This window comes from Saccostrea cucullata, unplaced genomic scaffold (assembly GCF_032062105.1).
Source record: "Saccostrea cucullata isolate Sc308-1 unplaced genomic scaffold, CSIRO_AGI_Scuc_v1 ctg205, whole genome shotgun sequence".
NCBI lineage: Eukaryota > Metazoa > Mollusca > Bivalvia > Ostreida > Ostreidae > Saccostrea > Saccostrea cuccullata.
The window spans coordinates 270,216-285,151 of record NW_026936671.1 but is presented as its reverse complement, the minus strand read 5'-3'; the positions used below and the strand labels follow the sequence as shown (position 1 = coordinate 285,151).

The following is a 14,936-nucleotide window of genomic DNA, read 5'->3' as shown; positions in this document are numbered from 1 at the left end:
TAGAACTTTATAAATTCTGAAAAATCCCATGGGAATGGGAACTCCAACCCCTTGTCTCCTTTAGATCAGCGCATGTATGTTAAGAATTCATCGGTGGTTGAAACACTTTAAAGATTTCTGGTCACTACTTTGACAACGAAGTTGGAACTTTTGGCCTTCGATGCACCGACATTGTACATCACGCGTAAAACGCATCCATGTTTGGTTTTCTTGTCTAAGTGGAATGAAATGCTGTATTTTATTTCATACGGTGCTTAATGTGCTAATGAAGGTTTTATTTTGTCATCGCAGCCTTACCATTTTTGTTTGTAACAAATGCATTTTAAATATTCATTTCAACTGGCATTCTATTGTTAATTTAATGTTTTCCATAAATAAACATCAGTAATTCATTTTTCTTAGTTTTGAACTTTGAAATATGGAGTGCCCGTTACAAAAACCCCCATTGTAACTGTTTTATTATTTAGATTAAAAGCCAAGTGAAATATTTAGTTGATAGAAAGATCTCAATAACTATGATTATTAATCTGAAGACCCTTTCCTTTTTTAATATTTCAAGATGCAATCTCGTCTCCCAATGCTCAAGTTTAAGAAATAATATTGAGTAATTTGTATCAAATTAGTTTCTTTAAGTAGAAAACTTCATTCATTTGTATTAGGGATCTAGAATATTTGGGGAAGATACTAGTATATCAATTTAAATTCTTATATCGAGGCCATAATTAAATTCCTCAATTCTTTTCATTAAATTAAATCTTCCAACTTGAGGTAAAATTAATACTCGAATTGAAACTTATTTGAGGAGTATTTTAAGATTTGTTACAAAAGTTTGAGTAGAAGAATTGTTGATTTGCATTCTGTACACGCTGTTACAAGATGAATCATAAGAAATTAAATGTTTTTTAGGATTTTTTGCAGTACTTCAATGCACGGAACGAAAAAGGTGATACATGTCGACTTTGATATGAATAATTGAAAGCATTTATTAATAAAAAAAGTATTCTGGAAGCCCTTATCAACATTTACTCAATTGAATATCATTTAGGTTCTCTTGGGAAAAGGAATTATGAATATTTTACGTTTAATAAAAATAAAATTAAGAAATTACTGCTGTTCTTGAAAATGAACAAACCAAGAGAGGTAACCCAAAACAGTTATTTAAGTTAAAGCTTTTCTAAAATAAATTTATAATATTATAACATCTATTAATTTAACAAAAACTTAAATATTAAGAAAGACATAGTAGAGAAAACAAGTACATCTCAGATTACAGAACTCATCTCATTGAATGTTTGAATTTTAGTAACACAAAGCCCCACACTTAAAATAATCTTGAAGTGTGCATCCCAAGATGCAACATTTATGCAATTTTCATCTGATAGGACTTTCATATACTGGGGACTAGACTTATTTAAATCTTTACTCTATTCAGTCATTCAGAAAAGGTAAATAAAGTTCAGCATCTAAAGCAAGTTTAAGAGTGCTCATACCTTGATCCATTATCCATGAAAGTTTGGTTAGGATGGGCCTAACGATTTCTTCTTGATGATAGGTCTTTCCCAAAACTTTAACCTGGCCACTCATAATAAAAATGCAGGTCACGTATAGTATTTGAAACCAATCTGGCAGTGCACACCTTGGTGCATCTTCCATGTACATGTAAGTTTGGTCAAGATAGGGCAAGTAATTGCTTAAGAATGAACTTGTTCCAAAAAACTTAAACCTGATCTGGAATGATGTAGGTGAGTTCCGGGATCTGAAGCAACTCTGGTACTGCATCATCAGTGCAAGTTTGGTCAAGGCTTATTATACGTAAGAATGAACCTACTTCAAATATTTTAGCCTTGGCATTCATTCGGAAAATGTCATCCAGATATAGCATTGAAAGCAAACCTGGTAATGTGCATCCATAGATGTATCATCCATGGAAGTTTGGTGAATATAGGACTGCATGTAATAGTAACTTAGAAATTTGACCTGCTCCAAAAATGTTAACCTGCACTAAAATATGTATCTGCTCCTGAAACATTTATCTGGTAATTCATTAGATGACATTACAGCTTCTGAAACCTTGACTGGAACAATGAATGATACTAGAAGTATGCTTCCATGTCATCATTAGAGTTGACGTCCCGGTTAAAGTTTAAAGAGCAAAACCATTCCTAGGTAACTAAAAGCCCTACTAAGACCAAACTTTCATACATGATGCATCTAAGGATATACACTTACCTGCTTCAGATACTGGATCTGACCAGTGCAATTTTCTCCAGATGATTGAACTTCAGCAGTACTTAAACTAAATTAGCATGGATGATGTATCTATGGATGGTCACATGCAAACAGGCTTCGGATGCTGAATCTCCAATACACTTCATTATGAGTAAGCAGGTTAATTTTTGAAAGATTAACTCTATATAATACGGTGGTATATTTAGGACACGCAATTATTTTTTACTTATATACCAGGAAAAAATTATTTTGTGAAAACGACATAATTATCTTGTGAAAACGAGATATTATCTTGTAAAAACGAGATAATATCTTGTGAAAACCACTTATTATCTTGTGAAAACGAGATATTATCTTGTGAAAACGAGATAATATCTTGTGAAAACGAGATATTATCTTGTGAAAACGAGATATTATCTTCTGAAAACGAGATATTATCTTGTGAAAACGAGAAATTATCTTGTGAAAACGACTTATTATCTTGTGAAAACGACTTAATATCTTGTGAAAACGAGAAATTATCTTGTGAAAACGAGATAATATCTTGTGAAAACGACCTATTATCTTGTGAAAACGAGATATTATCTTGTTTTCACGAGATATTATCTTTTGAAAACGAGATAATATCTCGTTTTCAAACGACTTACTATCGTTTTCAAAACAAGATATTATCTCGTTTTCAAACGACATAATATCTTGTGAAAACGAGATATTTCTTTGAAAACGACATAATATCTCGTTTTCAACGAGATAATATCTTGTGAAAACGAGATAATATCTTGTGAAAACGAGATATTATCTCGTTTTCACGAGATATTATCTTTCACAACATAATATCTTGTGAAAACGAGATATTATCTTGTGAAAACGACTTATTATCTTGTGAAAACGAGATAATATCTTTTGAAAACGAGATAATATCTTTTGAAAACGAGATATTATCTTGTGAAAACGACTTATTATCTTGTGAAAACGAGATAATAATATCTTTTGAAAACGACTTATTATCTTTTGAAAACGAGAATTATCTTGTGAAAACGAAGATATTATCGTTTTCAAACGATAATATCTTTTGAAAACGATATATTTCTCGTTTTAACGAGATATTATCTTGTTTTCAACGACATAATATCTTGTTTTCAACGAAATAATATCTTGTTTTCAAACGAGATATTATCGTTTTGAAAACGATATTATCTCGTTTTCACGACATAATATCTTGTGAAAACGAGAAATTATCTTGTGAAAACGATTTAATATCTTGTGAAAACGAAAAATTATCTTGTGAAAACGAGATAATATCTTGTGAAAACGACTTATTATCTTGTGAAAACGAGATAATATCTTGTGAAAACGACTTATTATCTTGTTTTCACGAGATATTATCGTTTTGAAAACGACATAATATCTTGTGAAAACGACTTATTATCTTTTGAAAACGATAATATCTTTTGAAAACGAAAAATTCTCGTTTTCAAAACGATACATTATCTTTTGAAAACGATATTATCTTGTTTTCACATAAGATATTATGTCGTTTTCACAAGATAATATCTCGTTTTCACAAGATAATATCTCGTTTTCACAAGATAATTTCTCGTTTTCACAAGATAATATCGTTTTCGTAATTTCACAAGATAATATCTCGTTTTCACAAGATAATATCTCGTTTTCACAAGATATTATGTCGTTTACACAGGATAATATCTCGTTTTCACAAGATAATTATGTCGTTTTCACAAGATAATTTTTTTTCTCGTATTAAAAAAAAAATTATTGTGTGTCCTAAATATACCACCGTCAACCTCGATGTTTCTCCATGAAAGGAAATGAAAATAGATAAATCAAATGCATGAGGCTCAGACAGAAAAATATCTCGTTTTCACAAGATAATATCTCGTTTTCACAAGATATTATATCGTTTTCACAAGATAATATCTCGTTTTCACAAGATATTATGTCGTTTTCACAAGATATTATGTCGTTTTCACAAGTTAAGATAATTTCTCGTTTTCACAAGATAATTTCTCGTTTTCACAAGATATTATGTCGTTTTCACAAGATATTAAGTCGTTTTCACAAGGTAATAAGTCGTTTTCACAAGATAATTTCTCGTTTTCACAAGATAATATCTCGTTTTCACAAGATAATATCTCGTTTTCACAAGATATTATGTCGTTTTCACAAGATAATATCGCGTTTTCACAAGATAATATCTCGTTTTCACCAGATAATATCTCGTTTTCACAAGATATTATGTCGTTTTCACAAGATAATATCTCGTTTTCTCAAGATAATATCGCGTTTTCACAAGATAATATCTCGTTTTCACAAGATAATTATGTCGTTTTCACAAGATAATATCGCGTTTTCACAAGATAATATCTCGTTTTCACAAGATAATATCTCGTTTTCACAAGACATTATGTCGTTTTCACAAGATAATATCTCGTTTTCACAAGATAATTATGTCGTTTTCACAAGATAATTTTTTTTTCTCGTATTAAAAAAAAAATTATTGTGTGTCCTAAATATACCACCGTAAACCTCGATGTTTCTCCATGAAAGGAAATGAAAATAGATAAATCAAATGCATGAGGCTCAGACAGAAAAATATCTCGTTTTCACAAGATAATATCTCGTTTTCACAAGATAATATCTCGTTTTCACAAGATATTATGTCGTTTTCACAAGATATTATGTCGTTTTCACAAGATAATATCTCGTTTTCACAAGATAATTTCTCGTTTTCACAAGATATTATGTCGTTTTCACAAGATAATATCTCGTTTTCACAAGATAATATCTCGTTTTCACAAGATAATTTCTCGTTTTCACAAGATAATATCTCGTTTTCACAAGATATTATGTCGTTTTCACAAGATATTATGTCGTTTTCACAAGATAATATCTCGTTTTCACAAGATAATATCTCGTTTTCACAAGATATTATGTCGTTTTCACAAGATATTATGTCGTTTTCACAAGATAATATCTCGTTTTCACAAGATAATATCTCGTTTTCACAAGATAATATCTCGTTTTCACAAGATAATTTTTTTTCTCGTATTGAAAAAAAAATTATTGCGTGTCCTGAATATACCACCGTAATATAAAGAGTAAATCTTCCAAAAATTAAAATTTAAAAGAATTGATGATTAGACTTGCATGAACGATGCAGATAGGTGTGGATAATTTCAGATTTATTTGGAAGTTGGAATATACGGACATTTTCTTGATTAGTGAACAGGTTAAAGTTTTGCGAGGATGTCCATTTTTCAAGTAACTTTAAGTCCTACTTAAAGTAAACTTTGATTTTGGGATGGACACTAACTCCAAAACTATGTGATGGTTGCCTTACTTTACAGATAACATTCGTCGAGGTAAGCTTGTAATCTTTGATTACCTTTGTTTTTTAATTATCTTAAATTAAACACACCACCAATTTTTTTTTTATTTCTAATGAGAATGCACAAACTGGAAATCAAACTTTTGATTTGTAAATTTATTAAAAACTTGCCAGAAAATAAAGATCTATACTTTCTGACGAAAGTTTGATAAAACCAAATTAGCTGACAACCATCAGGACTTATATCCCTTTTAAGAAACCATAAACTTCAGTCCATTATTTCCTATCTATCTATTATAGTAGAGATATTTTCTTGTTGCTTTGTAATCAATTTGCAGATATCTGTTGTTAACTCCTACGTGTTTTATGTTCGTGTCTAGTTCACTCATACAACGTTCAAGGTCAGGTTAATTATTATTCATGCGAATATTTTTACGTAAAAATGTCCAATATTCTAGGGATATTTTTAGGTTTTCAATAAGATTTTGTAACATTCAATTACCGCATGACTGCTTTTAATTTCAGCGGTCATCGTTATCAAGCGTATCAGTATTGGGGTTTAATTACATGTGAAAATATTAGCATCTACATGTACCAGTACCTAACAATCCTTTCAATTTATATTAAATGATTGGAACTGGGACCAAACGATCCGCTTTACCTATGTTAAAATTTAGAATTAAAATAAGATATGGGAATAAATTATTTAAATGCTCATTAAATAATTTAAACTATCCTCAATAAATAAGTGTCCACTGTGTTATTTTGATATCTTTCAAAGAAAAAATTATGATTTTCTGTGTAAAATGTGAGTACTGTATTCAGTAAAGAGATATAACTTTAATTATGGCTCATAAAATATGATTCGTTAAAAAAAATTTGTAAAAAAAAACTTTAGGATTTTTTTTTCTACTTAACTACTTTTTTTGATAATTGGAATCAGTAGCTTATTAATTATCTCATTTTAATTGCCTGATTTTAAATATGTAAAAGAAAATTAATCAAAATAAGAGGCCCAGGGGCCACAGCGCTCACCTGAGTACATCAGTTAGGAAAAAGCACGTATCAAATCAGAACTGAAAGTTAACTGACGTGGGGGGGGGCTAGAATTTTAACAACCCCACCCCCAGGGGGTCATGACGTGAACAAACTAGAATCTACACTACCTGAGGATGATTCCATATAAATATCACTAATTATGGCTTTGAAGTACTTGAAAAGAAGATTTTGAAAGGTTTCACTATATATTCCTATGTAAAACTTTGGTCGGCCATTTTGGCCCAACCCTAGACCCGGGAGTCATGATTTGAACAAATTTGAATCTACACTACCTGAGGATTTCACACGAGTTTCATCTTTCCTGTCTCGATGGTTCTTGAGAAGAAGATTTTTAAAGATTTTTTCTATATATTCCTTTGATCAGCCATTTTGGCCCCACCCTACCCCTGGGGGTTATCATTTGAACAAACTTGAATCTACACTACCTGAGGATGATTCCATATGAGTTTCATTTTTCCAGGCCCAGTGGTTCTTGAGAAGAAGATTTTTAAAGATTTTTCCTATATATACCTATGTAAAACATGATCGGCCATTATGGCCCCACCCTAGCCCCAGGGATCATGATTTGAACAAATTTGAATCTACACTACCTGAAGATGATTTCACATGAGTTTTATCTTTCCTGTCTGAATGGTTCTTGAGAAGAAGATTTTTAAAGATTTTTCCTATATATTCCTATATATTCCTATATAAAACTTTAATCGACCATTTTGGCCCAACCCTACCCCAAGGGGTCATGATTTGAACAAACTTGAATCTACACTACCTGAGGATGATTCCACATGAGATTCATCTTTCCTGGCTCAGTGGTTCTTGAGAAGAAGATTTTTAAAGATTTTTCCTATATATTCCTATGTAAAACTTTGATCGACCATTTTGGCCCCACCCTACCCCCGGGGGTCATTATTTGAACAAATTTGAATCTACGCTACCTGAGGATGATTCCACCTGAGTTAAATCTTTCCTGGCCCAGTGGTTCTTGAGAAGATTTTTTTAAAATGCCATTAATTTTTTACTAATTCATTATTACATGTATCTCCCCTTGGAAAAGGGCGTGGCCCTTCATTTGAACAAATTTGAATCCCCTTCACCCAGGGATACTTTGTGCCAAGTTTGGTTGAAATTGACCCTGTGGTTCTTGAGATGAAAATGTGAAAAGTTTACGACAACGACGACAACAACGACGACGACGACGACAGACTTCTGCTCAGGTGAGCTAATAAAAGGAAATTAATAAATTAAGTTCTTGTAATCAGCAAAGGCTTTAAAGCATAATGTTTTACATATTATGAGTCAAAATGATACTTTTTCCGAAGAGGGCCGACAACTCGCTAGAAAATGGGATCCTTTGTAACTTGCTATATGAACAACAAATGGCATTGTCAGAGACAGACAGAAGATTCCGAGCTACAAGGTTAGTGGTCACTTTATTTTACTTCCTATTTTCATTTGTTTGCTAAAAAGTACAGTCAATGTAAGAAAACTTAAAAGATTATTCTCTTTTCCCCAGAAAGACAGAAAAGCAATCGGAAGATGCCAGACGGGTTCACATGCTAATGCTCCACGACCAGGGCGTCCCAGAATGTCTACAGCCAGAGAGGACAGGATACTTACATGTACGTATACAAGACAGTCACTGTAGAAAGACTGTTCAACATTGAATTAAGAACAAGATGGATTCAGTTGGAAAATTGGAAAGTGGCCCTTTTGGTAGATGGATAGTTATTTATGGAGGATAGTTAGTGTACAAAGGATAGAGCGAGTAGTTTCTTTGCTCCCTGTATAATTCAAGAGACATGGGAGGTACATTTTGCTTGCCTATTTAAGTTTATTCTGAGTACATTTGTAAAAATATTACTGTTCAAGTCACCCCTTTCTTTGAGATCATCATTCAACAAATTGTTCGTTCGCATTTTTAGTACATGTACATCAAAAATTTATAATCAAAACACAAGTTAAAAGTTAACCCAAAAAAAATCAGATTTATTTAAATATTGTTTAGCAATTTCTATACGCTTGAGCAAATGGGAAACCAAATTCAAATATTCATGAAGAATATAAAGAATCAGTTCTAGTATTTACATGTATTTCTCAATTAACATTGAGATTTAAGTCAAATGATTTGTTTAATTCAAAGTAAGATAATTTACAACTTATTTGCATACACAAACAGTTATGATCATTTGATATAATCATCACATTGCATCGCTCATACTATATCACAGAAGAATATCACTATGTACAAAATGCAACAAAAACAAAATGGCACAATGGCACACCTTGTTCAACACCAATACAAGGATAAATACTGTAATGAGTTATGTATATAAACAAAATGAAATATTAAGGTAACTATTTTATGCTGCTAAAAAATATGCATAATTAAAGACACTGTATAAAGCAGTGACCCAGATTTCTGGAAAATTAAGTTTTGACTATATCTAGAATTTGCCAAATTAATTCTTCCCGCCTCTCTACTCTCCACAGTAAACGTTTCATCTGCTTGGTTTTTTTTTATCAAAGAAATTAACATTTTTTAAAGATTTCATTTCCTGCAAATATCAAAATCTGCTTATGCAATGTTTATGTGAAGAGTAAATATTTCATTCTCTCGGATTCTGAATATTCGATCCTGCATTTTTCTTGACAGAACTTAAAGAAAGTATGTTTCATCGAAAATCTTCTGTAAGATGACTAGCTATCCAACATGGACATATAAGATTTCGGTTCGGCTTTGGATTCAGCATGAGTTTCTTCCAATGATTTCTTTTGGTCGTTTGCCTGCATGAATTTCTTCACTGCTCTTTTCTTCAAAATTAACTCATCGTTTCCTTGAAGAAGCTCACTTTTTTGAAAAAGAAGGTAATGGAAATGTTTCAATGCATAACATTTAACAAAATACAATGTGTTGAAAAAACAACTTCTTTGTGGATTCTTTAATACTGAATAATAAACCAATGCTCTTATATTCAACAACTGACAATCATTTTCATGTTGTCAAATTAATGTGGAAAAAATTAATGATCCTTCTAAAATTATTACAGTAATTGACCGAAATCATGTTCTACAATTACTAGTTATGACACTATCTTAATAATAAGGGAAGGAACAGTATAATATTATGAAAGGAAATGAAATTATAATAGAAAACCGGTTTTACCTGAAGTCTATTTCACCATTGCCATCCTTGTCCAGTTGTTTCATTAGCTTGGAGATTTCGGGGTCAGTAAGATCAATATTACACCTCTATCAACAAGTACAAACATAATTATAGAACCGAGACGAATGAATTATACATTATTTGAAATTACTATTTAGTTTCAAATTTGAATTATCAAATAAAAACAACATTTCTATTTGACATGAAATGTAAAATACAAAAATGAAATGTTTTTTAAGAGTTGGAGTAATTTGTATAACCAAAGTTATTTAGGACAACACATATGTATTTTAGATTTATTTTAGTAATCTATGACTATATGGTCTGGTTGTACTAAGAATGATAGTTGTCAAATAATAAAATCGTACCCTAACACCCTCCTTCAATTCCTCCAATGAAATAGTAAAACTCTGATCTCTATCGAAAGATTTCAAAAGATCCACCATTCGGTACCCCTCTTTTTCTACGTAGGCTTTTAGCTTGGCCATAGGATCTCTCATAAACATTTTCAAGGCGTCGATTTCCCCTCTGAGTTTCGTGCGTGGGCAGTCAGGTAAAACCCCACCATAGATCGTTTTCAGACCCCTCTCCTCCGCCAACTGTCCCTCAAGCTCTTTGAACGATTTTTTCACCATGAGGATCTAGGGCAGAAAATGATCACAATGATATATCGATATATTAATATCAGTAAAAATAATATACATGTACTTTGTGATGTATTTGAAGATCAAAGGCGAAAAATTTTTTGACTTTGAATGTCGAGTGCAGCTGAATTCAACCTACGTAAAAGTTTTATTACGTAATAATTTACTTACACCAAAGTCTAAGAGTTTCAAAACACTGCTTTGGTTTACATGAACAGCTGTCAAAATTTTCTCCGCTCCATCTTCTTGGAGGGGATTATACCCAATCTGTAAAAATAATGATAAAAGTTGGAAGCACACCGTTTGCGTTTGAAAGTAAAGTATATGTGTGTATGATAAGTTCTGATTGGATTAATGTTTGATGACATATGCTTGTTTGTCAAATCATAGCACATCTTTCAAATTTGCATTAGAGAGTAAAGTAGTGGCTTCCAACAGCATATAGAAAAGACCAACGATGATTTTATCTGCAGTGACGGATTAATTTAGGAGGAATTGTTTTATTTGCCAAATAAGCAATCATAAGATTTTGACAATACTTTGAATACAATACAGATTTTGCACAGATTTCTGACATACGTTCAGTTTTTCCAGGGTGTCGTTATGCTGTAGACCACCAGCAATATGAACTGCAGCCTCGTCCGGGATCCGACAGTAACTAATATTCAGATCTGTAAGGTACTTATTTTCCTTCAAAGCGCCCTCTAGAGCTCGAGCGCCCTCTAGACCAAAACCATTCATACTAATGTCTAGATATTTCAGCCCAACATTGTCCTGAAGAAATAAACCGATAAATTTATTTATATTTCATGTTTCAAGCAAAAGTCAAAAAACGAAAATAAGTCTCCAGACAAGAAATTCATCTTGACTTGATTATCGATTACCTTGAGAGCTTGTGCAAGAAGAACACAACCTTTGTTTTGGAATCGATTAAAACTTAAATCTAAAGTCTCTAATGTGACATTTTCATTCATGGAATCGTGAAACCATTGGGCTCCAACATCTTCAAACTTATTGTGGCGAAGCATTAGTGTCTTGATCGAGGCATTTCTCTATAAATTTGAGAAAAATATGTATTAGATGTTTATGCATTCGAAGTGATAAGGGATAAATGGATTTACAATGTATGAAAGAAAAATTGCTGCATACCGTTAACATTTCATAGAACGCTTCAGCGGCAGAATCCTCGATATCATTTCCTGAAAATTCAGAAGAAAGTTGTCTAAAACAGTCAGAGTTAGTGAATAGTAGAAACTTAAAAGTACAGTAAAATGACCATTTGTCATACCTGTTAAGTTCAAGTGAATGATTGTCTTATTTTCGGACAAAAGTTCACACAATGCTTGCGCTCCATCGTTGCCGATTTTGTTATCACATAAAATCTACAATCATAAAATGATATCAGAAACCACGAAATTTAAATCCATGTCGTAATGTGGGTGCCTCTAAGTGATTGACTTTGACTTACCAGTTCTGTGACGTAAACGTTCTCCCTGAGGACCTTCGTCAGGTAAATGGCGCCTTCTCCCAGGATGTAATTCCCTTCAAGGTCAATTTTCTCTATGACTGTATTAACCTAGAAAGAAAAAAATAATCTTTAAGAATATTGTTTTACTTTATATTCAGTTATAACTTTTTAACTTTGATCAACGTTCACATCATCTGTCCTTCTCAAACTGAAGGATTCAGCAAGAATATACGTCTTAATGAGATCTAACGCTTGTTATAAAATTCAAGGACTATTTTGGTAATTTTACGTACACTTTGTAACTTGGTGGTCTTGTAGGAAAGAAAAAAACACTGCATTATATTTAGCATTTAACAGAACTCAAATTTCCCATAATATTTGTTACATGTATGCACATGATATTACTTTAATTTCCCACCTCTAGTGGTTTGGCAATGGCTTTCATTCCTTGGGGACCAAGACTGTGATGCTTCATAACAAGTTGAGTGTCTTGCATGTGGTTTATAAAATACGTAATGGGCTGAACACCAATTTCTTCACATTTCTTTAGATATACAGATTTTCCAGTAGTGTCATGATCGTACTTCTCTGGGAAGATCAATTCTACAATAAAAACTTATGTCAGAAGAAATGGTTTTAACCTCAGTACATGTATATGCATGTGCTATTGTCTCATTTGTATCGATGTTTAAGATCATTTTTGTCAATTCAATAAACTGTCTAGTTTGCTGGGCAGCCAGTGAAATTGACCAAAGATAGTTGGAAACGTGGAATAACTAGTAGTTTATCCCACTTTCCAGCTATCGTTGATGTCCCTGGCATACCCAACAAACTAGATAAGATGTGAGAAAGAAATCCTACTATCGGCGTCCACTTCCAGATCTGTGTCATACTCTGCTGCGCGCGCCTCCTCGTCTGAACCAATGGAGGAGATGTTATCGAGGTCCTCCCCGAACTCCTCATCCAGATCGTCCTCAATGTCCTCAATTTCATCATCAGCTTCCTTAATCTGACCCTCAATATCACCCCCAAAGAACACAGTGTCTCTTGGTTCAAGTCCTTCTTGTTCAACATTAAAATCAGTTTGTGGAAGTTCTTCGGAACCAAAATCACCCAAAAGTTTTCTGTATGCGGGGCTTTGGATTCTTTCATCATGTGTGATTTCTTTTAAGCGAGTTAAATCTGTGATAAGACCAGCGGGATCTGTCCGTCTGCTGCGAGCAGACGACACTCGACTGTCGGGACTTTCAGGCCTACTGTGAGGAGGAAGAACAAGTGGCGGATCATCAGATTCTATTGGAGGTTTGTTTTTGGTGGAATTTCGTCTTGGTGTTCCGGAATTTACCGAACCACCCCCTGCGCTTGGCATTGTAATTTTTCTTCAAATCAAGATTGAACTTTGTATACTTTCACTTCTGCGTGCCTTCATTCTGAAAGGAAACAAAACCCAAAGTAATTTTTGATCGTTTTTTATCTTTTAATCAGTATAAATGAATTGTTCCCATGCTTTTCTGGGAGAAAGCTTCTTGAAGGAAATGAATACATGTACAGACAAAGCATATCAATTTTTCAGCAAAACAACGTATGAAAACCAAAACAAATAAAATATAAATAAAAAAATAAATATAAATAATCCAATACATACGTTTCAGTCATATACAAATTAGTAACAATTTTTGAAATCATTGAACTGTTTGAATAAGATAGAATCAACCTCATTGTATAATTTATCTCAGATTTGTCAAATTTCACACGAATGAATTATGCTGAATAATATCACCGTACATCATTTTGGCGTGCTTTCAGCAAAGCCTTCCCCGGGTGGTTGAAACGTTTTCAAAAGAACTAACAGTGACCATACTCCCTTTGTTTTAGAGTGGTGTAACCTGTATTAAATTTCTGGCTGCATAGTGCCAGAGTGATCAATCTTTTAACTCGATAGACCAATATCTTTAACATCAGTCGCTATCGTGTATTCAATCTTCGCTGTTACACTCAAAATTGCTGACACATAATCCAAAAATACTATTCTAGTATAGAAATGATGTTGAGTTTGAATAAAAATCATCTAAACATGATTGACAGAAAGAGCAAAATTCTTCAAAAAAACCCATCGATCTTGTTTTAAATATCTAAAAGTATTACATATAATACATGTACGTTAATAAATCTATGTTAAAAATGATGTTCATGTAAAACACTTTCAATATCAGTAGCAATATATGATGTTTCAAATGCAAATATCATGATAAAGTTTTCGTTAATTTTCTGCATGATATCCATGAATTTCTTACTCAACACAACTGATGTATCAAACTTGGAACATGGATTCATTGGATACATTGCAATCTTATTTCTCTTGTATTTGAAACTCTTTATTTCTTGTATGTTAGACAGTCATAAGCGTCGGAACCTGGGGGGGGGGGGGGGCTAGGGGCGCTTAGCACCCCCTTTTTTTGCAAATATATACATAATATAGGCATTGAAAATTGAGGTTTACCTTTTTTGTTGGGTTAGCCCCCTCCCACTTTCAATGTGCTTCCGACGCCTGTGTTAGACATTTATTATAAACCAAAACCAAAGAAACAAACATAAATCAATTAATGATCTTGCCTATTGGAACATACAGAAAACATTAAATATGGGTAAGATTGGATGCCAAATAAATACAGAGGGGAAAATGCAGTAAAACAAATCAGACTTCTCTTGTCTTTGAAGAATAAAAACTATGTATTGAACTCCAACTATTAGCATGAAAAACTCTACTTACTATTAAATGAATTTTAAAAATCACGTTATGTTTATATTTCCTCCATTTTAATTTTTTGGGTACACAGAATTGAATTTAAAACTAAAACCCCGGATGTACTGTTCATGACATCACTCGAAGACATTGCCAAGGCAGCAGTGTGCGATGTTCATGCCCATGTCAGTCTTTTTTGCTATCTTAAGCATCAGTAGGCTAGGGGTGTCCAAGGTCTTTGATAAAAGACAATCATTTAAATGACTAAAACTAGCTTCATCTAG

General features: G+C 32.7%; 1 protein-coding gene across 1 annotated transcript; it reads right to left on the bottom strand.

Annotated features, from left to right (window-relative positions):
* Positions 1-8,614: 8,614 nt before the first annotated feature.
* LOC134246229 (leucine-rich repeat-containing protein 74B-like) lies at positions 8,615-14,760 on the bottom strand. Its single transcript, XM_062728554.1, has 12 exons — positions 14,680-14,760; positions 12,771-13,339; positions 12,328-12,512; positions 11,910-12,017; positions 11,730-11,823; positions 11,591-11,640; positions 11,326-11,493; positions 11,021-11,215; positions 10,613-10,708; positions 10,166-10,438; positions 9,798-9,883; positions 8,615-9,482 (listed from the first exon to the last, which is right to left on the bottom strand). The coding sequence occupies exons 2-12, from the start codon at positions 13,276-13,278 to the stop codon at positions 9,332-9,334; spliced, it is 1,914 nt and encodes a 637-aa protein (XP_062584538.1). The 5' UTR covers positions 13,279-13,339; positions 14,680-14,760; the 3' UTR covers positions 8,615-9,331.
* Positions 14,761-14,936: the final 176 nt, after the last annotated feature.